This window comes from Stenella coeruleoalba, assembly GCF_951394435.1.
Source record: "Stenella coeruleoalba genome assembly, chromosome: 2".
In the NCBI taxonomy this organism is placed as follows: Eukaryota; Metazoa; Chordata; class Mammalia; order Artiodactyla; family Delphinidae; genus Stenella; species Stenella coeruleoalba.
The window spans coordinates 73,421,071-73,445,492 of record NC_137147.1 but is presented as its reverse complement, the minus strand read 5'-3'; the positions used below and the strand labels follow the sequence as shown (position 1 = coordinate 73,445,492).

Here is a 24,422-nt window from a genome sequence, read left to right as displayed (position 1 = left end):
TGTGTGTGTGTGTGAGAGAGAGAGAGAGAGAGAGAGAGAGAGAGAGAGAGAGAGAGAGAGAGAGAGTTGTTTGGGAGAACAGACTTTTTTCTGCCGGGACCTCCTTCCCATTCCCTCTTAGGTGTGGGGAGTGGAGCGACAGACGGAGAGAGGCGTGAGGACACAAAGGAGGAAACACGCCATTGCCAAGACCCCAAGGAAGGAGGATGGAGAGGCTGGCAGTCCTGCCTGGCCCCCAGCCAGTTTCCTGCTAAAGATGGCCAGATCCCCTTGCCTGGTCTGTATAGTTACTCTGCGGGCGTCTGCGGGGGAGGGAAGGGCTTGCTTGTGAGCTGGGATCTAGAATGGAAAGGGCACCTTTCTGCGGATCCCATTTGGACTCTCCACTCTAACAAGTGAAGTGTCTGGTTTTCTCCCTGGTGCCCTTCTCCCCTCCCCCTCCCTCTGCCCCAGCCCTCTTTCATCTCTATCACCACCTGGCTCCTGCCGCTTGGCACCCAACCAACTAGATGCCGCCCCGCTTGGCAGCACTGCACTGGCACGTGAACGCCGTCTCAGATCCTGGCACTGCGGCAAACCCAAAGCCACCAAACATGCTCATGACCGCCACTTGGTGGCAGTGAGAGTGGCGCACGCAGGCGTGCCACGCGCCGGGTGGAGCCCTGTTGGGGAGGAGCCGAGGACACCCTCAATAGAGGGGCTGAATCCTTGCTCTCCAGCCAACCCCAAGTCCACCTTCCTTCCAACCAGACACCACCTCCCTCCTCCTACCCCTCGCCACGCCCAAGAAAGGGATTAAGATGGTGCCACTCTGTGTTTGAGCAGAATTCCAAGGGAAGCTGGAGCACAGAGGGACAAGGGCACGTTTAAGAGTCACGCCCAAGGCTCCAGGCTGGTGGACTCTATTCCTCTCTGGGGAGCAAGGACAAAAAAAAAAAAAAAATCGTAAGAGGGCAAAATGAGATCCTACAGAGAGGCCAGCCAGCTATGCTGCCACAAAGATGGTGCCAGAAGAGATTGGAAGGGAAAGAGTAGGAAGAAGGAGAGCCCCTCAGGCCTTGCTGCTGGGTAGTGGGGTAGTTGGTGCCTGTGTGTATTTCGTTCTTCCCTGTGCCTTGTGATTGGCTGAGCTGTGGTTGAGTTGAACTGGTTCTTTCTCCCTTGTGAAAAGGCCCATATTCAATAACAGTCCTAGAAAGGTGGAGATGTGCTCTAGGCCTAGAGAGGTGGGCAGGTGTTAGGAAGACAAAGGCAACTTGGACTTGTCCTTCCAGAAAGACCACTCAAGGAGGTTTTGTGTTTAAGAATTTCTCTATGGCTTCCCAATTCGAGGTGGACGGATTTCCCTGTCTTTGAAATCCACCTCTGGAAGAGAGACCACGGATCAGCAATGAGCCCTCCCTGGTAGAGAGGAAGGCCCCTAGGAGCGGAACCCCAGCATCTGTGGTGACACAGACCAGCCCTACACCTCCAGACGCAGTGCCATCAGCAGTCCTGCTAAACTGGACCTTGGGCCTCCATGTGGAAGAACTCCTAGCAGGTTGGGCTTTCCTTGCTTCCTGGGTGGCCAGAGGCTGTGAGTTAGTGACTAGGAAGATACTCGGGTAGAAGAATTGGTGGCTCTGGGTGATGTCAGGGGAGGCTGGGCAGCTCAGATCGGGGTAGGACCTGCTCAGAGGGGAGTAATACCATTGCCCGGCCTGGGGTCTCTCTTACTTCAGCACCTCTGGAAGTGGATGCAGCTTCAGAAGAAGCAAGGTGGTTTCCACAGCAGAGGAGAAAACAGGGAGGCACTCAGTCAAGGGTGATGCTTGTAACTCTTCTGTTGAAGAATAGGCACCATAAGCAGAAGACATAGTCAGATTTCCAAATGTCAAGGTAATGAGGAGGATAATCTGGGGGTGAAGCTAGTCCCCTGTGGCAGCCCCAGCCGTAGCAGGGTTAGGCCTTGGGTGCTGGAGAGTTGGGGGCAGGTCACAGATGTAGACAGGGCTGAGCGATCTAAATAAGTGCTTCTCAGACTCCAGAAAGCACTGAATCACTTCAAGGGTTTCTGATTCAGTTGGTCTGAGGTGTGGTCCAGGAGTGTGCATTTTGAACAAGTTCTCAGGTGACCATTGATGCAGGTGGGCAAAACTTTGAGAAACACTGTTCTAAGAGATGACGGTCACCTTGTAGGACAGTTAATGAGGTCTGGATTTCCCACGCCTTTTACATCTTTCTTCATCCCCCCCCAACCATATTCATGTCTTTATGCGGTCATGCATGGGATATATGTGTTGGGGGGTGTGGGGATGTGTGTCTTTAGGTGGGGGCAGCAGGAGGAAAAGGAGAGATTGTGAGGTCAAAGCAGGCAGATTTAACTTGTTAGAACTGTGCTTCTCACTGGCAGGAGTTATCACAGAAGAACCCCTTACGGGACACTTTCGGCCTCCAGGTTCTGATGGATGGCTGCCCTGTTTCTGTAACCAGACCACTGAGAACCCCTAGGTTAGGAGCGTTGTCGGGAGATTGCTCTCTGCGGTCCGGTCAGATGGGTGTGGATTCTGTGGCTCGGTACGGGATGGGTCCTGGTTACACTTCTCTCTGGAGGCAGGTCAGGGTCCCGGGGAGTGGAAGCAGGGGTTGGCAGAGTCCAGGGCCTGGCCTGCTGCTGATGCTTAGCGAGTTGCTGCCGGTGCTGCTGTTTGAGCACTGGGCAGGGCTCTCCAGGAGCGAGCACAGCGGAGGCCAGGCCAGTTGAGAAGACATGCTGCAGGTTGGGATATCAGGGAGGGACTGTGGATGTGGGGCAGTGCTGAGCTCCTGCTGATGACTTGTTCCAGTCTTTTAGCCACTGTTTGTTTAAGAGTGTGTGTATGGCTGGGGAGGAGTATGAGTCCATCCTGGTCACCTTTCCCCCGTCACTGTCTTTCTGGTCCACCTGTAATCAACCTGCTTCCCCACTAGCCTCTAGCCAGACACCTCTCCATGACTGGAAGCTGCAAGAAACATGAGGCTCAGACTACTGGCAGGGAATAATGCCATTGACCCCTTGTCTCTCCTTTGTCTGAAGGCTGTGGGGATTCTCTATATGAAGGAGAATGATGGGGTGGGTCCTCACTCAATTTTATGTTCTTCTGGGAGTTTGTCTTTCCCCGGGAGGCTTTCCCTGGGGATCGATCCCTTCCCGTCTTTCCCCAGATTTAACGAGTCCTGGCCTAGGTCTTCTACGAACATCCTCTCTGGCTTTTTTTTCATCTCATCTTTTCACAATTGTATCCACGCTGTAATGCTGTAAACCCCTGAGGATGGGCCTATAGCCTTTCTTATTGTAGCCAGAACTTCGTTGGAATTGGGACATTTCTTCCTTACTCAATTCACTGAGAGTGACATCCTCAGGGCTTACAGGTTTCTCATTAGTTGCTCCCCAATACCTGGCCCTTCATGTAACACAGGGTCCCAGCACAGTTCATCCCTGTATTTCATATAAATTTTCCTCAGAGTTTCTTCCTGGTTTCTCTTCTACCTCCTTCCCCTCCCTAGCCAGGCTCTTCTGTCCCCCAGATTACAGGGTTCCTGGTAAGGACAGCTACTCAGTCAGCTCCAGTCCACGACTGTGAATGTACATGGTGTCTCCACACCCGAGGAATTTAAGGTCCTTTCCCATGGATTAATGGTCAACATTTGGTCACCCTTCTTGACACTGGTTACATTTCTCTGTTTATAAGCTTTTCCTACTTCCTGTTGTGTGAAGAAAATTACTACGTATTGGAGGGTGTTTTTACTTAATGGGAGCGTAGTTGATGACTCTGGGGCACGGCCCTTGTGCCTATATGCCCGTGGGGCCCGTTCTTTCTGGCATTTGTGTGTATCCATGTAGCTCTCTCTATACATGGTTCTGCTGCTGTTTCTGACGGTGTGCTTGCTTGCTTCGTTGGTACAGTCGTATACGCAGAGCTCTGTATTTCAGATGTGAGTATCTATACAGGGATGAATGATTAGAGGAGCGAATGTGTCTACTCCAGGGGCTAGACGGTGGTCCTATTGCAGACTCTGCCCCATTTGGCCACTACGGCTTCAGATTTTCTCATTTTCTTCCACAGACTTTGATTTTTGTTCCTAGTTGAGAACTGGGTACCTTAAGCCATCCCCATACAGGCTCTGGTTTAGAGCAAAGACAGCCAAGATCATTTCCACCTCCTCCTCCTGGTACTGACCCTGACAGTAAGTAGGGTGGACCAGAATTTGGACGCTTTAGGACCTGGGTATGTCAGAAACCCTAAGCCTTTGCCCCGAGCCATGGAAGACCAGTCTTATGAGCCCTTGATTCAGGCTCACTTTAGAGCTGGCGGGGAGGGGCGGGTACCACAAGGTAGGTATGGATGTGCCATGCGCTCGAGTTGGTTTACTGCTCCACAGAAGCAACACAGTTTAACCTGGGCGGCTTGGCATTCACCTCTAGCATTCTGCGTGGGCCTGTGCCGACTCAGCCTCTGTCCACAGGAGCCACCCACTCACTGGATCTCCAGTGCAGAAGTGCTGCTGCTGAGGATTGTGGTCTCAGGAAGGGGTCAGGGAGGAATGCTCCAGCCACTGGGAACATGGAACGGCACACCCTCCAGAAGCACGTTGACTGACCTAGGTCAGCAGTTGGCCAGGCTCTTCTGTCCCCCAGGTTATAGGGTTCCTGGTAAGGACAGCTACTCAGTCAGCTCTAGTCCACGACTGTGAATGTACATGGGATTCTCCACGCCAGGGAATCTGGGTGTAAGAGATTATTAACTCCTGGTGAAGATATTCATAGTTCAAACTAAAGCCAACCTACCCTGGCTGTAAATCCCTAAAATGCATGAAACCACACCTCTAATCATCCCATGCAAGGTGTTTGCCAAGGTTTTCTTTAAAACGTTCCCTCTTTTTCTCCTGTTTTTTTTTTCTCTAATTTTTCTTTGTTTGTTTTCAACTTTTATACACATATCACATTCCCAGAAAGCACAGAGTGAAAAAGCTTCTTTCCTCATACACATGCTGCTAAGAAAATAGTTTTATACACAGAATTTCAACAGGAGAGAGAAAAGGATAGAGAGGGAGGGAGGGAGGGGTGCACGAGAGATGCTGAGGTGGGGGAAAGGTGGGAGCAGCAACAGCAAGCCCATGGTTGGGCAATTTCATTCTTCTTGCTTGTATTTGTAACTGGCATTTTTGGCATCATCAGAATAAGTAATCCACTCCACCCCTGATGTGCTAGGTTAGGAGCTTTTCATTTTAGAAATGAATGGGACCAGAAGTGAGATTCACAGAGCATATGGAGACTAGGAACTGAGCTAAGTTTTCCCTCCCCTTTTCTCTCCTCCTATCTTTTCTGCACATAAGCCACTGCTTCAGTATTAACATGTTCAAGGAACAGAGTGACAGGCCAGGAAACCTAAATCCCAGGGCTGGCTGAATTTGTGTGTTTGCGTGTATGAAATGGATCCTGGTAGTAGAAGCAGCCAGAGAGTTTGGAAGGAGACTACCTAGAAGGGGGAGGTCTTAGGGGCAAGGGTTGTAGGAGAGACTACCTGGAGGACTGGGAAATTTTTGCAGGCTTTTCTTTGCTAAAACACCTGCGTCTCCACCCAGTGCCACTGTGGCTGGGCTTTGGAGTTGCCACAGTTACTTGATGCTTACAGAGACAACGAGGTTAGAGGTGGGAACCCTCTTCTAGCGCATTCCTCATCTGTTGGTTCCCTTGGTGATCTCACTCTATCAAAGGTTCACCTTGTGCTTCGGTCATCTCCTTGCCCACCCATCCCCTTAGCTGTCATCAGCTCGAGACCCCATGAGCTTCATAGGGAGGCCCTGACTCCTTTGTGTGTGTGTGTTGCGGGGGTACCTCCAGCAGCAGCTGCTGCTTCCTGGAGGAGATGGGCCAGGCCGGAGGAAGCAGGGGGAGAGGATGGGGTGGTGTGGGAAGAACACAGACAGGGAATAAGGGTCCCCACAAAGGCAAAAAGGTTCAAGAAGTGCCAGAAATCTGAAGGGGGCGCCAGGAAGGGAATGGGAGGAGAGGTTTGTGAAAGAAGTGAATGAGAGGAAACGGTGGCAGCTACATGAAAGGGAAGCATACCCAAGATCCAGAAACCAGACTGCCCGGCCTAGTCCACCCCTTTCCTCCTGAGACAGCCAAGCTACTTTCAGTGACACTGACTTTTGTAACTCACAACTGAGAATGAGGGGATGTTTGTTACCTGTCCTGATAAATACTCAATTCAGGGGGCAAGGATGGGGTTCTCTCCCCAGCCTCCAGGCTCTTCTCCCCATTACCAGCTCCTGCTTCTGAGGCCGGGCACAGCCAGGGCAGGGCTGCACTCCCGTTAGTCTTGTGGACCACTGAACCCAAGCAAGGACTTAAAGCCATTTGATCTTCCAGAGACAAGGTGGTTCAAAGACACTTGAACCCTTAAAATGGGGTGGGGTGGGGAGTGACACAAACAGGAAAAAAACCACTTGTTTGATGAGAGAGTTTTCAGGCTTTTTTCTTTTTTTTTTTTCCTGTGTTTTCCAAGTTTGTTTTTCATTAGTTCATTCCTCTGGTCTCTCCATCTCTCTCTCCCACACGTGTGTGCGTGCTCTCTCTCGCACTCGTGGTTTTTTTTTTTTTTTGGTTGTGTGTTTCAGTTTTTCTTTAAAGAACTTTGGATTTGCCGTTGGTGGGCAGCGCCGGTCCTGGAGGCTGGACCGCCACGTGGCAGGGCTGGGACAAGGGGCAGGCCGACGGCTGCTGAGAGGATCTCTGTGTTTAAAGCCTTTGAGAATAAGTTACTGCAGTTTCCAGGGTGCAGGGTCGGGGCTGGCAGAGGGGTTCCTGGCCGCGGCTTCCCCTAGAGTTCAGGCCACAGGGGCTCCCCTGTCAGGTGAGGAGGGAGGGGTGTGAGGAGAGTGAGCTGGGAGCACTTCTCCCCGCTGACCTCCAGTTTGGTTAGAGTTTCGTGGGCTCCCTACCCATCCCAGGCTCCAACCTTGGGAGCCAACTGAGTATTTGGAAGGAGTTTGTGAGCGGTATGGCGCTCTAGACGAGGCGGGTAGGAAGGAGAAGGGGGAGTGGCAAAGTTTATTTTCCTTCCCCCTTCCTTGTCTTGGGTTTTCTTTTTCCTTTCTTCTTCTTCTTCTTCTTCTTTTTTTTTTTTTTGGTGTTTTCTCAGTCAGTGGAACAGCATGGGATAACATATTTGTGTGTTTATAGGAGTTGGAAGGGTGACTGGGAATTCAGTAGGAAAGAGGCTGTAGGAAGATGAAACCAAGGATAGATTTTGTGTCTGGTGGGCAGGGTGGATGTGAATGAATAATCGAGATGGCAAGATGGATGTGTTGGCCGTGAAGACCAAGGGGCAAGGATTTGTGAAGGATCGGTGTGTCTGGGGGTGGAGGAGGAGGCAGGACTCTGCTGGAGGTGGGGTGTGTGAAGCCCACTGAGGGTGGGAACTGAGAGATTCCCAGGGGGGTGGGCAGGGCCAAGGGTAGGGTTAGGGATTTGAGCTCCCACCAGACACCCCTTGGGGTAAGAGGAGCCCCGGGGCCCTCCCTGCCCCCGTGTCTTGGTTTATCTGTTTATAAAGCTAGAAGTGTAGAGGTAGTAGTAGTTTTTGGGTTGGAGTCCGTGTGAGGTAATCTTGCTTCCTCTTTGGCAAAAGCCACAGCAGCCGTGGCGGCAGTGGCGGCGTTGGTGGCGGCGCCAGGTGGGCCCCCTGGGGGCGGGGCCGCCTTGCGCCTGTGGGCCGAGGAGCGCAGGTGCGAGGCCAGGGCTTCTTGCCCACTCAGCAGCACCTCACATGCCAGGCAGTGGTAGGTGCAGATGGGCACCCGCAGTGGGGGGGGCATGGAACCCCCAGAGCCCCGCCCAAAGAAGCAGAAGGATCTCTGGTGAGCAGTGGCCAGGGCCTCCCCGTCAAATGCCATCTTGCACTGGCGGCAAAGGTAGCGGTGGGTCACGTCCACGGTGGAGATGCCCGTGCTGCCTGTCAGCAGCTCATTGGCCTCCCCGGCCTCCCCCTCCCCCGGAGCGGGCAGTTCAGGCGGCTTCGGAGGCGCTGTGGCTATGGGCTCGGGGGCCTGGGGCGGTGGCTGGAGGAGGGCGTTGGGGAGCAGTCCGATGAGGGTCTGAGGTATCACGGGGTTCATGGGAAACAGTCCCTTCTTCATGCCATAGAGCTGTTGGAAGTAGGCCCCCTGTAACTGGGGGCCAAAGACAGCTGGCGGCGTGGCCCCTCCTGCAGAGGGCAACGGGAAGGGCAGGAACTGGCCCCCCAACAGGGCTGGGACAGTGGCCTTCAATGCTTTGAGGTTCTTGAGGGCATCGGTAGAGGAGTTGGTGGGGGCTGCAGCTGGCTTTCGCTCACCGGAGACCTTGTCCCCAGAGGGTTCAGTAGGCGGGCCTGGGGCAGGGTCAGTGGTGCCTACTGTGGAGGTGTTGGTGTGGTCGGGCATAGGTCTCTGAGGTAAGGGGCAGCCTGGGCCAGCAGTCTGGACCACTGTGGTAGCAGGCAGGACCGAAGTGGCGAGGCCAAGGAGGCCTGAGGAGGCTGCAGGGCCTAGGAAGATGAAGAGTGCGGATTAGCCACCTCCTGGCGCTGCCATCCTTCCTGCTGGAGGCCACCTCCAGCCACGTACTCCTGCGTCCCCACCGCCTGGCCTCCATGCTCCCTCTCCTCCCTTCTCTACCCCACCAGCTGGAAACACAGGGAGGCCAGGGAGGAGACTGGAGATGGGAGGAGTCAAGAAGGAAAAGGAAGGGCACCTCATTAGAGGGAGATGCCCTCTGAAGTCCAGCTTCTCCCAACCTCTCACTCACCTGCGCTGAAAGGAGCTAAGCTGCCCAGCGGGGGCTGGGCCAGAGCTGGGCCGGACAAGAGGACCGGGGCCAGGCGAGGCAGAGCCGGGGCAGCCCCGAGGGGCACAGAGGCGGGTGTGGTGGCAGGTGGAGCCTTGGGAGCGGGGGGTGCCTCGGGTGCTGGGGCCAAGTCGTAGCACTTGCTTTCACTCTTCAGCTGGGCTCGGACTGCCTCCTTGAGCTTGGCCAGGTGCTGGCGGGAAAAGAGGTGGCCTCGGCAGGAGACATAGAAGTCATACTTGACGTCACAGTAGGGGCAGTCGGTGCGCTGGGCTCCCGAGGGGCCCTCACTGCTGCCCCCAGCCCCACCGACTGCTGCCCCCTGCAGCTTGGCCTTCTTCTCCTTGGCACGAGCATTCTGGAACCAGACCTGGATGACTCTCTTGGGCAGCCCAATCTCCTCCCCCAGCACCTCACACTCCTGCATGGTAGGGGTACGGTAGGCTTCATAGCAGGCTTTCATGATCTTTAGCTGCAGACTGCTCATCTGGGTCCTGTAGCGCCGCTGCCCCATTCCGTCTGGGACCCCAGCCCCACCTCCTGGGCCCCCATTGGTCCCTCCAGTCCCAGGGGACTCTGGTTCAGCCAGGCTGGAAGCTGACGAATCACTTAAGTCCCCTGCAGATGGACTGCAAGCCTCACTCTCTGGAGAAGCTTTAGACGGTTCCTCTGGGCCCTCATCCTCATTGGGTGGAGGGGGCGGTGGGAGAGGTAGAGGTGGCTCTGGTGTCAGAGTGGGGGCCTCTTTCCCAGGTGGCAGGAAAGGCAGAGGCCCAGCAGCAGGGGTGACCGTGGGGTAGGGAAAAGCGGGTGTTTCCCTCTTTGGGGCCTCCCTCCCAGCCCCATCATCCACCTTGCCCAGCAAGTGGTTGAACTTGGGGAAGGGTGCAGGGCTGGGTGTGATGGGGACCTTGACTGCCGGACTGGGCACTGCCCCGGGGGTGCTTCGGAACTGGCCCTTCCTCTCCCGGGCCCTGGTGTTCTGGAACCAGACCTGCACCACTCGCTTCTTGAGCCCCACCTCCTCGGAGATGCAGTCGAGCATCTTGCGCGTCGGGTTGGAGTCCTGCATGTACCAGCGGTACAGGATCTCCAGCTGCTCGGGCAGGATGGTGGTGCGCAGGCGCTTATCCCTGGGGGGCTCACCCTCCCCACCCACCCCTGCTTCGCTGCCCGTGGGTGACAGGCTACCGTCCTCGTGCTTCCGTTTGAGGGGTGGCCCTGGCACTGGTGGAGTGCCTGGCACCAGAGGGTTTCGCTCCCCGAACACCAGCAAGGGCAGCTCTAGGAGGTGGGGGGCAGTGCTGGGCTGCACAGGTGGCAGGAAGTGGAGCCGGCGGTGACTGGTCAGGAGGTCCTGGCTGGGGAAAGACATGGCGCACTGGTCACAGGCGTGGACGGGGGAGGGCGAGGGAGGGGCCCTCCCTTCAGGCTCTTTGCCTCCTGGCTTTGTGGCCTCTGCTTGGCCCAGCTCTTCCCTGTCTGGAGGTTCTGGTGATGGGCCCTCAGGCCCGGCTGGGGGTTCTGGGCCCTGTTCCTCCTCTGCGTCTTCCTCCTCTGCGTCTTCCTCCTCTTCCCCTCTCTCTGCCTCTTCCTCCTCTTCCGGATGCTGGTCGTCATAGCATTTCTTGAGGTGCCGCACCAAGTCAAACACACAGGAGAAGGTGGCGTGGCAGCGCCGGCAGCCAGAGGCTCCCCCAGTGCCTCCCCCGCTGGGCACAGGCCCACCGTCGCCGGCGCTTCTGCGAGCCTTCTGGCGGGCATTCTGGAACCACACCACCACCACACGGCTAGCCAGGCCCAAGAGACTCGCGAGCCGCTCCACCTCTCCGTCCTTGGGGTAGGCGCTGGTCTCAAAGAAAGACTGCAGGGCTTGGGTCTGGAACTCTGTGAACTTGGTTCTGGAGAAGCGGCGGCCTGCAGGCACCAGGGGAGGAAGATTCCCTCTGGAGCTTTCCTCCTCCTCTGGGGGCCAGCGTCCTGCTGCCCGGCCTCGCTCCTCAGGGGGGCGGGCCCCCCCTGCCTCAGACTCTGGGCCCAGGTGGGGAGCAGGTGAATCCAGAGGCCCATCGGGAGGCTTGGGGGACCCTGCCGGGGGTGGGTAGAGGCTATCATAGCTCTTTCGAAACTGAGCGGCATATCGGCTCAGGGCCTCAAAGGGCAGAAAGCGGCGGTGCACGTGCTCCTCGTGTGTCTTGAGGATGAGCATGTTGGAGAAGAGTTTCCCACAGGCCCCGCAGGCCAGCTTGTCCCCACCCCCCAGGGCCTCGGGTGGGGGTGGTGTTGGGGGAGGGGGCACAGCCTGCTTCCCCTCATTGTACTGGATCACCAGCTCAAAGCCAAAGTTTTCTAGAAGGGCTTTGGCTGCAGTGCGGGCTGCCTCGTTGGGTGTTGGCTGGGGGGGTGAGCTGGGCGCCGTCTCGGTCCCCTCTTCTGCCGCCGGTGGCCGCTCCCACTCTCGCTCAGCCAGCTCGGCCTTAGGGGGCGGGGGAGGAGGGGTGGCGGCCGGCAGGGACAGCAGGGGCGCGGGCCCAGCCAGTGCCAGTTTGGGCCCTACCTTGAGGTCATGGAGGTAGAAGGGCAGGAGCAGCTGCTGCTGCTGGAGCTTAAGCAGGGACTCGGGCACCAGAGGGAAGGAGGGCAGGACTGGTGGGGCGAAGAGTGGGGCTGGGAATCGGTGCAGGTCCAGGGGAGGTGGGGGAGGGGACAGGAAGGGCAGTCCACCAGACACGAAGCCACCAGGGTCAGGGCCCTTCTTCTCAGTGCCCACCTCCCCCTCAGTCTCGCCTTCCTTGGGCTCTTCTGGGCCGCGCTCTGGCCCCTCGGCCTTGGCATCCGTCTTGGCTCCCCTCGAGCGAGTCTGGTGCAGGACGGAGCGCATGTGGATCTCCAGGGTGGAGCTCTGGTTGTACGAGACGCGGCAGACCGTGCACTTAAAGGGCTTGTCTGTGGCAGCGGCGGGGGCGGGCGCGGCCCCGGCTTCCCCGCGGGCAGGCCCGGAGGGGTCAATGGCAGCCTTCTTCATCTTGTGCAGGTGGGAGACCGAGTTATAATGGACCAGGAGGATGTTCTTCTGCGTGAAGGACTCCTTACACACAGTGCACTTGTAGGGCCGGGCAGGGTCGAGAAACTTGTCCAGGGCAAAGTTGGTGGTCTTCCGATAGGTCAGAGGGTGGCGAGAGTCAGCCGGAGCTGGCTCTGCCAGGCGGGGCTCCCCGCCAGCCCCCTCTTCCTCCTCAGCCGTGGCGGGTGGAGGAGCTACCTCGTCAGCTTGGGCATCAGGCCGAGGGGCTGGAGACGGGGCTGGAGAAGGGGGCTGGTCAGGGCTTCCCATGGGCTTGTCTGGGGCCTCGGCTGAGGGCAGGGGAGGCTCAGGAGGAGGCTCGGGACTGGCTTCCGGGGTCAGGTGAGGGCCTTCTAGGGGAGAGAGAAGGGGGCGCAGTGAGAAGGGAACCTTGTCTAAGTCAGACCCCACCCACTCAATATCTAGGGCAACTCATCCTTGCCTCAGTTGCCTTTAGACCTTCTTGGTCCGAGGAATCCAGGTCCCCTTTCCTGCCACCTTGGGAGGTCTGCCCTCCCTTCCTTACCTGCTGCTTGGTCTCTGCTGGGCACAGACTCTGGCCCGGGAGCGGGGGGCTCTGGGCCGTCCCCCAGAGGGCTTAGAGTGGGCCCAGGCAGCACTTTGGTCGTCAAGGTCATCTCTACAGTTGTGGCCTGCGATGGAAGAGATCCCAGTGACTTCCCCCACCGTCCCGCTACCCCAGACCCCCCAGCTCTGCACCTGTGTCTGTGCGCAGCCCAGCTCCAGCCTCCTCTGTGGACAAACCTCCCACCTGCCCAGCTCCAGCCTCCTCTGTGGACAAACCTCCCACCTAACTTCTGCCTTCCCCACGGAGGGGAGGGCCTGGGCTGCTGCCTGTCCTGTCCGGCAGCCGTGCCTGCTGTGGAACAGCTCCTCTCAGGACCCAAGGGCGCTTCCTCCCCAGCGAGTAGAGGCTCTGGACAGGTTTCGGCTCTGAGGTTCCCTCCAGCTCTAAACTCCACCTTCAGATCCACGCAGAGCCGCTCCCCTCAGCACACACAGCTGCCCGGACACCGCGGCCTCTGCCTCCCCTCCTGCCTTGCCCCCCAGCCCGTACTCACCGCGAGCAGCAGCCTCTCAACGCACTCGGGCACCACGTTGTGCAGGTGGCTGAGGTGGAAGTGCAGGGCAGGCCGGCCCACCAGCTGCTCCTGGCACAGAGGGCACCGGTACTTGGGCTGCACTGCGTGCTGGGAGAGCGCGTGCGCCCTCACCTGCTCGGACTCTGGGCTCAGGAAACTGCAGTATGGACAGCAGAACACCTGGGGCACACAGGCGGTGGGGGGAGGTGTCAGGGAGGGGTGGGACTCACCACTCACCCGGACACAGCCTGGTCCTACCCCTGCTGGAGGAGGAGTCCCAGTCCTGAAAGCTAGCTCCTCCCTCGCTTCACTTGGACGGGGACAAAGGCCTAGGCTGGGCTGCCCCGGCTGGCCCGCCTTCTCTGTCCTGCCCTCTCCCTCCATCCTGGCCTCTCTCTTCCCCTGTCGCTGCTGCCCTACTCCGTTCTCCAGCCGACAGGACGGCCCTGTACCTACCTCCTCTGATTTAGTTTTCTTTTCTTACCTGCCCCCACCCTGCCTGTGCTCCTCCGTGAAATAGCTCCCCTTGCTTCTGGCACTTCCTGGACCCAGAGGCTCCTGAATCCCTGCCACTCTGCCTCTCCAAGGTCCCTGGACTAAGCGGGGCGCTCCCTACCTGTCTGCTCGGAAGCCGGCTCTTTCTCCCTCCTTCCTACTTTCTTTGCCTGCCTTTTTCTCCCCTTCCCTTTTTAATGTAAACAAACACCACAGCTCCCCCAGTGGCCCTGGAAAATTCTGGCCTGGCGCTGTTGGCGCATTCCCGCCCGTACCTCCAGAGGGTGGGGCGTGAAGGCCCCCCTACTTCCGCCTCAGTCACCTGACTGCCTGACCTGCAGCCTGCATTTCTGTCAGCCTGCACTTCCTCTCCTGTCGCCTGTGCCACTGGTCCAGGCCCGCATGTCAGGGAGGGGGTGGCCGTAAAGGAAAGGTATTCGGACGCTCATCTTAACGCACCCGTAGCCCTGGGAGCAGATAGCTGGAACAGGAGTTAGGAGGCAGGGGAGCTGAGGACATAAGCCGTCACTGCAGCAGTTTGCAGTCGTAGTACACACGGCATATTGCAGTCCGGTTTGGAGAGCTGGGAGGCACAGGGTGGCACCTCAAGACCAAAGGCTGGGAATCCCCTCAGAATGAACCCTTTCAGGCCACAGAGCTAAGCTACTCTTGGGCCCTGCCTAGGTCAGCCACTCGGAGACTTGCAGAGCTTCCTGTCTGCGTGGATCATCTGGGTCAGTTCCTCTAGCCTGAGGAAGGAGGTGCCAGGGCAGTTCCACCCAGGCTCGGGGTTCTCTGTAGAAGACGAACTTCACGTCTTTCTGCTCCCAACAGGAATAAAGAGCTGGGCAGCAGCTAGTGTTTTATTTTTGCCTTTCTCTTTTCATTCTGTCTCCCTCTGTGCTCCACCCCTCAGGGCCGGCTCAGCTGGTGCTCACATCCGGTAACTGGACCTAGGTGCAATTTCTGAAATGTATTTGGAGTGACGTAAGTCACAAGCATGATAAAATTAGATCTGCCTTTGGTCTGAAATCTCTTGTCTGTAAAGACCTACTAATTAGAAGTTCAGCCTTTAGGATATGAGCAGATCTCAGTAAAATTAGACACCCTCCCCCAAGATCTTCCCAGTTACCCCGGTTCTGACCGTGGTCTGGCCGGCACTGTCTCCAGGAGGGCCAGTCTTGTTCTCTGCCTCTTCAGAAGCTGAAGATGAAAGGAGAGATTAAGAGACTCTGGCAGCCCCTCCCTCTTCCTTTCGCAGACCCCCGGCCCTTAAGATGACCTGATTTGTAGCAGAGGGCTTCCAAGGTAGGGGTGGGCTCTGGGGAAAGGGAGAAAGGGCAGGGAAGCACAGAACTGCGCTCAGTACAGGGAGTGGAGCTTGGCAGGGCTGAGCCCGGGTTAGCGGGATGGCCAGAGGGCAAAAGCACCCAGCTTTCTGTGGCTCCGCCTCCCTTCCCTCTGATGAGCCCTTTCTTTTGATCACTTTAGCTCCTTCTGCACAGGAGGCCTTGCTGGGTGTCTGGATTACCACAAGGTCCCATGAGCATCTCAGAATGTATAATATTAGGACTGGGGGGTGAGGAGGGCAAGGGATGGAGAAAGAAATGGATCAGATGAGCAACTCACCCAATTGTTCTGTCTTATTCTGGGCCTCTTTCTCAGGGGTGGGTGGCTCAGCTAAGGGGGTGACAGGAACCTTCCCTGTGTAGGATGAAGAGAGAGTCAATTTAAAAGGATGAAGCATCAGAGGAGGGAGGACATAGGGCAGAGGAGGGAGGACATAGGGCAGAAGAAGCAGGACAAGCAGCCAGGCAGTAAAGGGAGAAGATGGATAGATGAGTCAATAGGCAGGAGAGGATAAAAAGCCGCCAAAAAGAAATACAGAGGATGAGGGGGGAAATTACAGTGTTGGAACTGGTAGAGCCTAAGAAATCATCTCTGCGAGTCTAGCCCCGTCATTAAAGATGAGGGAACAGGTCCAGCAGCAGGCGATAGAAACAGGACCAAACTCAGCTCCCTGTCTTGACTGATCCTGGAAGAAGGGAGCCCAGAAATGTAGAGTGAGGGGCGCCGAAGAGGGCAGGTGAGGTTGAAAGGAAGCAGCTGCAGCGAGCAGGAGGCGGCAGGTCTAGCTGGGAGAGGAGATTACCACTCAAGCAAGAATTGACAGATGTGTAGGAATTTATTTTCAGTGGCGGCCTAATTAAAGTGCTAAAGTTCCTTAACTCCATTCAGTCCTGCTCCAGGATCTATAGCTATTGATCTGGGCCCCTCCGGCACTTAACTCCAGCCAGTGTATTGGCAATTCAATTAGCACCAGTCAATGCTGCCTGTTCCTGGTTCCTGCTGCCCCTGCCCTCACCCTTGCCCACCGCCAGCCTCTGCAAAGCCCGGACACCCGTGCCCAGCTCTCACAGCCCCTTCCAGGCTCTTCTGCACCCTCTGGGTCACTGGTGCCTGGCGGGCTCTGCCCAGTCTCTCTCGTACAACCTCAGCTGCCTAAGGGGGACCCTAAGCCCAGCCTTCGGACTGAAGACCTCCTAGGAGACAGGAAGAGGCTGGGGAGCTCATCAAGGGCTTCCCATCCTGCTGCCTTCGGGCCATGCCCCCAGCTCCCACCTCCTTCTGACAAGTCCTGGCCCAGCCCAAAGCTGATTCTATCTCTGTTTTTCTCCCTTCCTCTCCTTCTGACCAGCTGCTGCCACACCCCACACACGCCCCGCCTCCCGCCCACCCCAAGCTTTGCCAGCACACAGTCACCACTCGGAATCACTGGGTGGTTCCTTCTCACCTCCCTTCCTGCTCTACCTCTCCACCCAGCAAAATCCCTGCTCTTCTCTGCCTCCTCCTCCAACAGCCTCTTGTCCCCCACTTCCCTCGGCTGCCCCAGTGTTCCTAAAAGCCAGTTTCAGCAGCCTTCCCAGCGCCTTTCCGCTTGCTCTGGACTGTGCACGGCCCCATTTCTCGTCCCCGTGCCACTTTCTCCTGGGCCCCCAGCTCCCGCCCTCGCTGCCCTCCCCGCCCACCTCTTCTTCTCCAGTCCCCTCTTCCTCACCGGGAGGCCGGAGCTGCCCGTGGCTGAAGCTCAGGATGCTCTGAAGAGCTGAGAGCCCCTCGTCGGCTGCGGGGCCGCTCTGTAGCAGCTGCAGGCGCCGCTGGGCCTGGGCATCGCGGTGGGCAGGGGCGCGCAGGTGCTGCAGCACAGCCAGGCGGGAGGGCGTCTCCCAGGCGCACAGCAGGCAGCGGAACAGCCCCAGCTCCGTCCCCGCCGCTGCCCCCTCCATCTCCAGCAGAAACTGGAAACGGGAGGGAGGCTGCTCAGGCACAGAAGGACAGATGGACGCCCCCAGGTCCTGGGGGCCCCTTTGCCTCCCCGGGGGGCCTGACCAGCAGCACTCCGACACCCCTTCCTCCCTCTTGGACTCTCCTCTTCCTTCCTTTGGCCACCTGAGTGTGACTGCCTTTTCTCCACCGTCTCCTCCTCTTCCTACTACCAATCCTGGACTCCCTCCTAGTATATGAATGGAATCTGGTTCCATCCTCTTGAACTTCTGGGGACAAGATGGACTGAGCAGACACAGAACCCTCCCGCTAGTCCCAAACGCCAGAAAAGTTGAATAAAGTACCGGAGTCACTTGGTCAGAGTCCACCGTCCTTTGGTCTTTCTCCACGTCTGTCTCCAAATAGTTTTTCCCCTGGTGCCCTGGCCTTTTTTCTCCAATCCCGCCCCCCTGGGTTTTCGCATCACCTTCCCACTCTGCATCTCCTTGCTCCAGCCCCATCCCCTTCTCCTCTCCCCCTCAGGCTCTGTGCTGTGCCCTTCAAATCCCAGACCCTTCCTGCCCTGCTCTCACCTTATAGATCTGGATGTTCTCTTCGTGGGCCGCACCCCGGGCGTGCAGCTGCATCTTCTCCTTGCTGTTGGACTCAAAGTCACAGATGTTGCAGCGCAGGTGCAGGGTGGGGACAGACCCATAAGGAGCCCCGTCTCCCAGGGGCACTGGGGAGGGGGTGCCCATGGCCCCGCCACCCTCCCTCAGGTGGGCCGCCAGCTGGTACTTCTGAGCATGTTTGTCGGTCTTGAGGTGGAGCTGGAAGTTGGCCTTGAGCTGGGTGCCGTAGCAGCAGAGCTTGCAGCGGTGGGTGTCCCCAGCTACTTCCTTCCACTCGGCCTCCGGGAGGCTCCGGCCCACGCTGCAGTGGTAGAGCAGCAGCTCCAGGCTGTCTGTGCTGAAGGCCTGGCACACGAGGCATCGGAACACCTTCAGGGATGGGCTGTCATCTGGGGGCGGCGAGGCAGGCAGCCCGTCGGACAAGGGGCCCAGAAGCTGACTTTGAGGCAGGTGGGCATCCGGGGAGGGGCTGCCGGGGGCTACGGGACAGAGACAGGTTAGTGGCCCCAGGAAGGAACAGGGAAGGGTCAGCTTGCTGTGTGGGAATGGGAGGGGTGGATGCTGAGGGAGCTGGGGTTATTTAAGCGGCGGGGCTGGCCCTGGGGAGAAAGCAGGGAACCGAGTTTGGCCCCGAGGAAGGGAAAAGAGAACACCCAGGGAGCTTACCAGCTGTGGTGAACTTGCGGGCAGGTGCTCCGAGGTGGTGGAAGCCATTGAGAAGCAGCTGGGCTTCCAGGGGCTTGTCTGGCCTCAGCCCGGGGCCAGGCAAGGGAGCCTGAGGCTGCCCTAGGGCCTGCGGTCCGAAGTACTGGAAGAGGTCAGGGGAGGTGGCAGGGGCAGCCCCTGCTGGGGGAGGGGGGCCTGGCCCCACCATCCCCGGCGGCAGCCCCAGCGGCAGCCCCTGGTGCAGCATGAGGACGTTCTGCATGTGCTTCTCGGAGGTCATGTGGATGCGCAGATTGCGGGAGATGTTGGTCTCGTAGCTGCACACCTTGCACTGCCAGGACGCTTTGGTCTTGGGCTCCTTGTCCCCCGCGGGGGGCGGGAGCGCTGCCTCTTGGGGGCTCCCCTGCCCCACCGGCCCCGCCTGGAAGCCCTGCAGGTTGGCCAGGTGCTTGTCGGACTGCATGTGGATGCTGAGGTTGCCCTTGGTGGTGGTGGAGTAGTTGCAGATGTCGCAGCGGTAGGGCTTGTAGCCACAGTTGTAGCTCTCCCCCCGGGCGAGGCGGGGGTGGGCGCCCCCAGCGCTGCAGTAGCTGCAGTGACTGTTGCTCTCAGGGTGCTTCTCCCGCATGTGCACATCCAGGGTCTGCTGGTACTTGTAGTGCCAATTGCACTTGGGACACTTGAGCGTCTTGCAGGAGTTGCGCGAGTGTAGCAGAGCCATGTGGCTGGACAGGCTGAGGCCCTGGTAGGCCGCAGGGGCCGGGGTGTAGTCGTCGGCTGGGCGATAGGGCTGGGGCGGGTCACCGGGGTCTTCGGGGGAGCCCACTGGGGCAGGGAGAACGCCCCCGTCCTTGGAGGTGGGTGAGCTTTGGTTGAGCGAGGGGCAGAGCCCTCCATCCTCCTCTTGCCCCTCGGGGAACCAACCTGGCCCTGCCTCGCCTGCCAGCGTCGGCGATTCTTTGGCTTGGCTTGGGCTGGGGTTCCAGGCGGCTGGGGTTGTCAGCGGGGAGGGCGGGCTGAGGGCCACGTCTTCTTCCACGGGCAGGACAGGGGCCTGGGCTTCGGCCGCGGCGGGGCCATCCTCGGTCTGAGCCGCGTGGGCCTCCATGTTCACGGCGCTGCTGTTGTCGAGGGGTATTTCTAAAGGGGCGTGAGCAGGCAGCTGTGGTTCCAGGAAGCTCAGGAGGGCCACGCAGCCCTCGTCCCCCTCCCGGAGCACGGCTGGGTTGCCTGGCAGGCCCTGGTGTTGAGCAGCGGTTAGCTTCACCCCGTGAGACTGTGTGTGACCCACAAAGGCCTGGGGCCTGCCGAAACCCAGGCGGCACGGGAGGCAGAGCCAGAAGAGTGCCCTGGGGTCTCCTCCCCTGCTCCCCATGGGGCCATCTTTGGGATCTCCAGGTGGGTTTGGAGCCAGCTGGTAGCTCCAGAAGGCTCCATCCCTTCCCTCACAGGTGGCCGGAGATGGCGCTGAGGTATCGTGGGACAGAATTTGGTCAGAAGAGCTAAAGCCTTGGATTGGGTCAAAGCCATGTTGGATGTGAAGGGCAGTGAGGTGTACAGGGGGCGGGTGGGCAAGGAGGGGCAGGCTGGGCTCTTCCTTGATGCCTGCCTCACCCCAGGGGAAGCCCTTTGGTAACGGGAGTTCGCTGCCACCTGGCAGGGACAGCTTGGCCACTAGGCAGGCCTCACCGCCAGCCGTGAAGACTAAGTGGTCGCTCAGGTCCACAGGAGGGAGCCCTCCTCCTCCCTCCCCCTCTTCCGCCCCCAGGCCCTTTGGCGGGGAGGCACCACGGCCAGGCTCCTCTTGGGGCTCCCCTATCTCCTTTGGTGGGACGAGGCCACAGCCTGGCTCCAGGGGCTGCCCCCCGGGCTCTGAGGACCTCATGCTCTCAGAGGCGGAGGGGGCCGCAGGGGGATCTTTGGTGACAGGATCAGAGGGGGTGCGGGGGGAGGAGGTGTCCGGAGGCGGGGACGGGGCATTGTGCCCAGGGGAGGGGGTGGTGCCAGCGGTAGAGGACGAGTTAAGGGTGGCCATGGCAGACGGAGGAGAGCTGGGGGTTCATTTCAGCGTGACAGCCAGGACCCTGTGGGGGAGACACGGAGAGAGCGGAGCTGTGAGGTGGCAGCGGAGACACCCAGTCAGGCAGTAGATTCTCCGGATCCTCCGGCCCCACCCTCCTCCCTGAGCGCCGGATTCAAGCACCCATTTGCCAGCTTGAAGCTTCATTACCTTAGCGTCTAACAGACTTCAAAGTGAACATGTCCAGAATCAGAACTCTTTATTTCTGCCCTGAACTTGTTTCTTCCCATCTTCCCGATCTCAAAACTTGGTACCACCATTTATCTGGTTGCTTAGGCTAGAAACCCAAAGTGTCCTCCCTCTCACCCACAGGCAGGCAATTCGACAGCACCCTCTCATGCGAGCGTCTCCGCCTTCCATTCATCCACGTCTCCGTCAGCACCAGCCTGGCCCAAGCCATTACTGTCGCTTGCCTGAACGAGTGCAACAGACTCCACGTTGGCCTCCACTTACACTACTGCCCCTCCTTCCGCTCAGAATGATCTTTTATTTAATTCTCAATTATGAGAAATGCCAAACATACATAAAGATAGACCAAACAATATGAGGAACCCGTTTGTACTCATCACCCAGCTTCAACAGTCTCCAAACTCAGGGCCAATCTTTTTTTTTCTTTAATTGAAGTGCAGTTTGTGGCAATCTCTGCTTACAGCAAAGTGACTCAGTTACACACACAGAGACATTCTTCTTTATATTCTTTTCCATTATGGTGTATCACGGGATATTGAATATAGTTCCCTGTACTATACAGTAGGACCTTGCTGTTAACTCATGGCCAATCTTGTTTCATCTATATCCTCACCCACTTCCCCTTTTCCTGTATTGTTTTAAAGCAAATTTCAGGCATCATAATCACCTTTCAAAATGTAAACCATACTATATTCTGCTGAGAACCCATCAGTGAGTTCACTGCACTGTAAATAAAATCCAAACTCTGCTCCCTGATCTACAAAAAAGGCCTATTTGATCTGGCACCTGCCTACTTCTGACACATCTTTAATACTCTCCACCCCACCTGGCTGGCTAACTCCAGCCCACTGACCTTCTTGGTTCCTCAAACACACCAAGTTCATTCCCACCTTAGCAGCTTGCCCGAGCTGTTTACTCTGCCTGCAGTGCTCTTCCCCCAGACTTCTGCCCAGTGGCTCCTTGTCATTCGGTGTCTGCTTAAATAGCACCTCTTCCAACAGGCCTCGCCTCTCTACAGAAGCTAACACAACCGGCGGCGGGGGTGGGGGTGGGGGGTGGGGGTGGGGGGGCGGGGGGTGGGGGATGGGGGTGGGGAGGGTTATTTTCTTCAGAGATTCATCACTACCTGATATTTCCTGGTTTCCTTATTTCTCCCTTCTAGAAACTAAGTTCCATGGGCGCAGGAACTCTGCTTTATTGGTTGCCCTATCATTGGTACCGAGAAAGATGCTTGCCACATACCCATACATGTCTGTTGAATAAATCAGCTCTGGGAAAGACCCTCAGATTTTCCATACCCTGAAGAGTTAGTTTCCCAAAGTCAAGGTCCTCTTGCCAGAGAGGCCACAGTGACTTTCCTCTGGCCTGCAGACACCATGCTGCTCTCAGATGCGTTCCATAGCCATCTCTCATCACAGGTGGAAGAGCTTCTGGCCAATTGAAAGACAATGGCTTGTGTGAGATGAGCCGCACCCCTCCTCCTCCCCAGGGATTAAAAAAAGTAACAGCAATAACATTAAGGTACGTATAGCATGGCCCTGGCACTGTGTTAACTGCTTTAATCAATTATCTCATTTAATCTCACGACAACCTTATTTTATGGGTGAGGCACCCAAGAAAGAGAGGCTGAATTAGCTGATTGTCACAAGCTCCAAGGCGGTGAGACTAGAAAAGGACTGGCGGCCACAGAGCTGGACCCCAAAGCTGTGGCCTGGGCTCCTCCATCTACCCGGACTGCCCCGCAGACACAGTACTGGCGAAATGAGCCTCCCGAAGTCTAGAAGTCAGGATTCCCGAGCTGCCTCCAGCTGACCAGGATTACCGAGCCCCACCCGCTTTTTTACCTTGGTCTCCCCTCAAACTCACCAGTTCCCCCATGCCTCACCATCCCATGCTTCTCCCAGTGTCCCAGGTGGCCTGACTCCTCTTCAGTTCTCAATTATCAGCAGATATCGAACGATTAAACCTTTAGCGCTCAGGCCAGAGTGCTGCCAGGAAGTGGTGTGGCCTCTCCCGCCTTGGGCAGCCTCTAACCCTCACCTTCAGATTCCCTGATTTGGAATGGGTCCTTGGTCTGGCCGCACTCAGCCTGGAGGCCCCCATTCCCACTTCCCTCCTCCTCCTGGGGGGCCAGCCAGGCGTGAAGTCGAAGGAGGAGCCATTAAGGCGCTCCGCGAGGGGCTGGCTCTGCATGCTAATGAAAATGCAAATCAGCACCTGGGCCGAGGTGGGTGGAGAACTAACAGGGAAGTAAAGGAATTGGACGGGGGGCGGGGCGGGGGGGGGGCAGTTATCTTACATAACCAGAAAGCAGAAGCCCTGAAGTTGTGGGATAAAGGTATTCTTCCTATGGAATCCTTGGGGTGCCGGGGGAAGTGGGGAGATACATGTGCTGGAGTGTGAGGGCCTGACATTCCACTGTCACCCCCATAATGGGGGCTCACCTGGTAGGAAGAACTGAGACCGGGCAAGAGCGGCCCCTCCTGGGCCTTGACACTGAGGGCTGAACCTGGTGGGTGCTCTCCCCGTGCTGGCCCACCTCACATCCGTCAGCAACTTCTCTCTGGCTCCCGAATCACAACTGTAGATCAAACTGCAGAGGAGGGCTAGGAAGACCTAAGCCCCAAATCCTCTCTCCAAAGCTTTTACTTCCCAGGACTGGAAAAAAGACAGCTGATTCCTAGCTAGAAACCAAAGGAGCTTAGCTTTGGGCTAGCTAGTGGGTGAGACCTGGATCAGCGGAGGGAGGGTAGGTCTGAAGCTGTTTAAAATTGCAAATCTCTTTCCCCCCCTCCCCCTCCCCTCCCCCTCTACAGGAAAGAATTTCAATTGCAAATTTATCTCTGCCTCAGTGCCTCTCTTCCCGCTCCCCCCACTGCCACCAACTCCCCTCCCCTCTTCTCTGTGCTTCTCCCATCACCCACTATTTATTACAAACCTTGAACTGCAGCAATTATTTTTTCACTTTCCCCCCCTCCTTCCATTTTCCTCCGCCTCTGTCTTTTCTTCTGTCCCTCTCTGAATCTGTGTCCCTTTCTCTGCCCTTCCTACCTTGACCTCAGTTTTCATCTCTTTCTGGAGACAGGTTCCCACGCACCACGACCAGGCCCAGAGTCTTATTCTCCCTCAGACCACTGTCATTCTTCCTGTGGTTCCAGGCTTTCCTTAAGGGCATCTCCTCTCCCTCAGGGTACACCTTAGACGTGGGGAAAGGGAGAAGGCAAGCCCTTAAAGGCCCTGGCATTCCTGCGTGTGGAGGAGGGAAGGAGGAAGAGGGCGGATCGGGTGTAGGGTGGAGGTGGGGGGATAGTCAAAAGGAAGGACCTGGGTAGAGGCGAGGGCCGGGGGCCCGCGAGGAGAGGGGTTAGGGGAGACAGAGCAGGCAGTGGTGGCGGTGTGATTAGAGCGGAGATTGATGTGAAGGGGCGCCACAGACGGCAGAGAGAGTCAATAAAACGAGAGGATCACATTAGAGGCGACAGAAAGAGCTTTAAATTACAAGGCTGCTGCCACCGAGGGGGATGGGAGGAGGCAGGCCTGGAGCCAGGGGAGGGTGGAGAGTTCTGAGGGTGTAGTCATCCCCTAAGATGAATCATCTAGCTCCAAAATGGCCCTCAGCCTCCAGAGCTCCCTTGCTGCCCCTTCACTCCATCACCCTCCCTAATGCTTCCTTCCCTCACAGCGTGAGGCGAAAGGGAAAATGGAGAGAAAGCTATGGGGAAACAGAAGAGATTTTTGGGGGGTATTGCCCTCTTCCTCTGTCCAGACCCAGGTCCCTTGCTATTCCTCAAGGAGAGAAGGAAAGGATGGCAGTGCTACTTCTTTCAAAGCTCAGCTAGGGACTTGTTGCCCCATCAACATAATCCCTGCACTGAGATATTCTTCCATGGGAGGTGGGCAGAAAAGCACCCTGTAAGTAGCTGGACAAGAATTCCTACTTCTTGAAATGTACCGTACTTAGAACAGGAAGACGCCAGGGAACCAGGAGGCTTCAGGACAGACAGTAGGACCCAGAGAGCTACAAAGAAAGACGTTATGAGAGGGACAGAAAGGCTTGGATGTGAAGTGGAAAGCTGCA

At 57.4% G+C, this 24,422-nt stretch overlaps 2 protein-coding genes across 2 annotated transcripts in view; one reads left to right on the top strand and one right to left on the bottom strand.

Moving 5' to 3' along the window:
- NGDN (neuroguidin) overlaps window positions 1–7,459 on the top strand; it is a gene marked incomplete at its 3' end in the record, with an annotated part of 39,859 nt that extends 32,400 nt beyond the window's left edge. The window contains exon 11 of the mRNA XM_079913988.1: window positions 122–7,459. Within this exon, the coding sequence (XP_079770114.1) occupies window positions 122–399 (278 nt within the window). The remainder of the gene's footprint in view (window positions 1–121) is intronic.
- A 9-nt stretch (window positions 7,460–7,468) lies between these two features.
- On the bottom strand, window positions 7,469–20,184 carry ZFHX2 (zinc finger homeobox 2). The gene is made up of 9 exons (XM_079913987.1): window positions 18,076–20,184; window positions 17,371–17,888; window positions 16,572–16,812; window positions 15,143–15,217; window positions 14,658–14,716; window positions 12,998–13,198; window positions 12,442–12,568; window positions 8,813–12,268; window positions 7,469–8,552 (listed from the first exon to the last, which is right to left on the bottom strand). The coding sequence occupies exons 1-9, from the start codon at window positions 20,108–20,110 to the stop codon at window positions 7,573–7,575; spliced, it is 7,692 nt and encodes a 2,563-aa protein (XP_079770113.1). The 5' UTR covers window positions 20,111–20,184; the 3' UTR covers window positions 7,469–7,572.
- Between the last annotated feature and the right edge of the window lie 4,238 nt (window positions 20,185–24,422).